The sequence below is a fragment of the Notolepis coatsorum genome (genome assembly GCF_963971535.1).
Source record: "Notolepis coatsorum genome assembly, chromosome: 9".
Taxonomy (NCBI): Eukaryota; Metazoa; Chordata; class Actinopteri; order Aulopiformes; family Paralepididae; genus Notolepis; species Notolepis coatsorum.
The window spans coordinates 70,427,262-70,429,567 of NC_140173.1; the positions used below are offsets into that span (position 1 = coordinate 70,427,262).

Sequence of the window (2,306 nt, forward strand, 5' to 3'; positions counted from 1 at the left end):
AGAGAGAGAGAGAGAGAGAGAGAGAGAGATCGCGGCCAGCCGGCCACTCACTCATATATCAGACCTCACTGCACGCCTTGTGTATCATGTATGTGACAAATAAACCTCTTGAATCTTGACTTGCCATATTCAATCAGTTTCAGTAACTACAGAACAGTACATATTGTTAGACTCACTTGTTGTTTTGTTGGAACGAGCCTCGAGCCGTCGCGTTAACCCTTCGAGAAGCTTTTGTGGTCCGGCAGGGCTTGATAAAGTGTCCACTGTCCAGACTCCATATAAATCCAAATCCAACACTGTCAGTAATGTACAGTATCTTGTGCTGATCTCTCCAACTCCTGAGAATACACTTCTTATATCTTATTACCGAACCATGAGCCTAGCTAAGCTAACGCACTGAATCGAAACTGAATAAATAAAATAGGACTAACTGGCTCCTCCTCGCATTATTTTCTGTCTGACGACGTGGGGAGTACAGTGGCACAGAGCTTGCTTCGAGCGCTAGAAAAATGCGCCCCGGTTACATCATATTTGAACGCACTGATAGGCGAAATGTATTTGCTTGACCTATTTACATTGGCTGCGATGATACAGTGACGCGCACAGTGTGTGCGCTACATCTATGCGCCCAGCTTTAGAGGTACTCTCTATATCAGGAGAGACAGTGACGTCATGTGAATCACAAAACAATGATTTATATTTGATATATTAACGTTATTGTGCATTTGAAACACAAACATACTTAAAATGAGTAAATATTATTCATTTTAAACATGTTTAGTTTATTTTTAGGGGTCTAAATTAAAAATTAAAATAAAACATTTTCTTCTTCTCCTGCTCTCTTCACCAGGGGGGGCGGCGCCCTAGCACCCTCTATCGGCCAGCCGCCACTGCCTGGAGTTAGACAAGAAGATGCATACCTTTTTCTTCCCTGTGCATGCAGTAGGAGTAGGAAGACGTTTGGAACTAGGCTAATGGAGAACTGCCTGGACGCCACGTGCACGCGCATACATGTTCCCTCGCGTGTGCAGAGACCAGCTCAAGCAAACCCCCACAGGGCTTGTATTTTGGTCTTGCACTTCTCTTTCTTTGTTATGCTATGCATAGACTAGGTGATAAGTGCCGGGCACTTGGCGCACGGCGCGACAGTAGAGTGAAAGTTGTGAGCGCATTTTTGTGTGCACGCGCGTATCGCGATATATTTAGTATCGCGATACTATCGTATCGTGACGCAAGTATCGCGATAGTATCGTATCGTGAGGTCTCTGGCGATTCCCACCCCCAGCCATAACCCTGTGTGCCTCTGAGATCTGACCCCTCCTCGTGGCCAGTGCAGAGAGACTCAAAGGGAGCTTCTATCCCCGGGCCACCAGGATTGAAAACCTTTATTTATCCCAGAGGGAGATTCAGAAATGACTGTATGCAGTACTAACTCATCCATTCTACATGCATTGCACACACATCCACATGCACACACTCACTTTAATGTCACCTTTAACATTCACTTTAGACACTGTAAACACTTGTAACACTACACCATCTATTTCTAACTATACTAACTAACTAAATATTTGCACTACATCTCTACCTCATTTTTGCATTTTGTTTGCATTTGTACTTGTATATTTTGTATAGTGTTTGGTCTTTATTCTTTTTACTGTATGAAGTACATTCGCAGGAGGCTCATACAGAACCAAGCATTGGTACATGTACCTTATATGTGACAAATAAAACAACTTGAACTTGACCTCCCTCCTCCTCTCCTCCTCTCCTCCCCCTCCCCAGGTCATTGTGTGGGGCGACTACGGGCGGCTGGACCACAAATGCTTCATGGGCGTAGCACAGATTCTATTGGAGGAGCTGGACCTCTCCAGCACAGTGATTGGCTGGTACAAACTGTTCCCCCCCTCCTCATTGGTGGACCCCACGTTGACTCCGCTCACACGGCTGGCGTCCCAGACGTCATTGGACAGCTCAGGACCGCCCCCGGGCGTTCGATCTTAGTGACCAGGAGAGGCGACCGCGCCCTCCCCCCCCTAAAAAGAAACGAACATAAATATATATGGATCTACTGGACCAGGAGCGAGCAGAGTGCATGAACACACACGCAGGAACACGCCCCTCGATCAACCAATGAGAAAGCCAGATGGAGAGAGACCGAATGAGAACGAGCGAGATAGAGAGATAGACAGAACTAGCCAATCAGAGCTTAGCTGGAGTCTGACAATCACTTCTCATGCCTCCCTTCCTTCCTTCCTCCTACCCCTCCCTCCTTTCACCTCCTCCCCTCCTACCCCTCCCTCCTT

The 2,306-nt window shown here is 46.7% G+C and overlaps 1 protein-coding gene across 1 annotated transcript in view; it reads left to right on the plus strand.

The window, feature by feature from the left end:
- rims1a (regulating synaptic membrane exocytosis 1a) overlaps nt 1–2,004 on the plus strand; it is a gene marked incomplete at its 3' end in the record, with an annotated part of 159,388 nt that extends 157,384 nt beyond the window's left edge. The window contains 1 exon segment of the mRNA XM_084321094.1: nt 1,786–2,004. Coding sequence (XP_084177220.1) covers nt 1,786–2,004 — 219 coding nt within the window.
- Between the last annotated feature and the right edge of the window lie 302 nt (nt 2,005–2,306).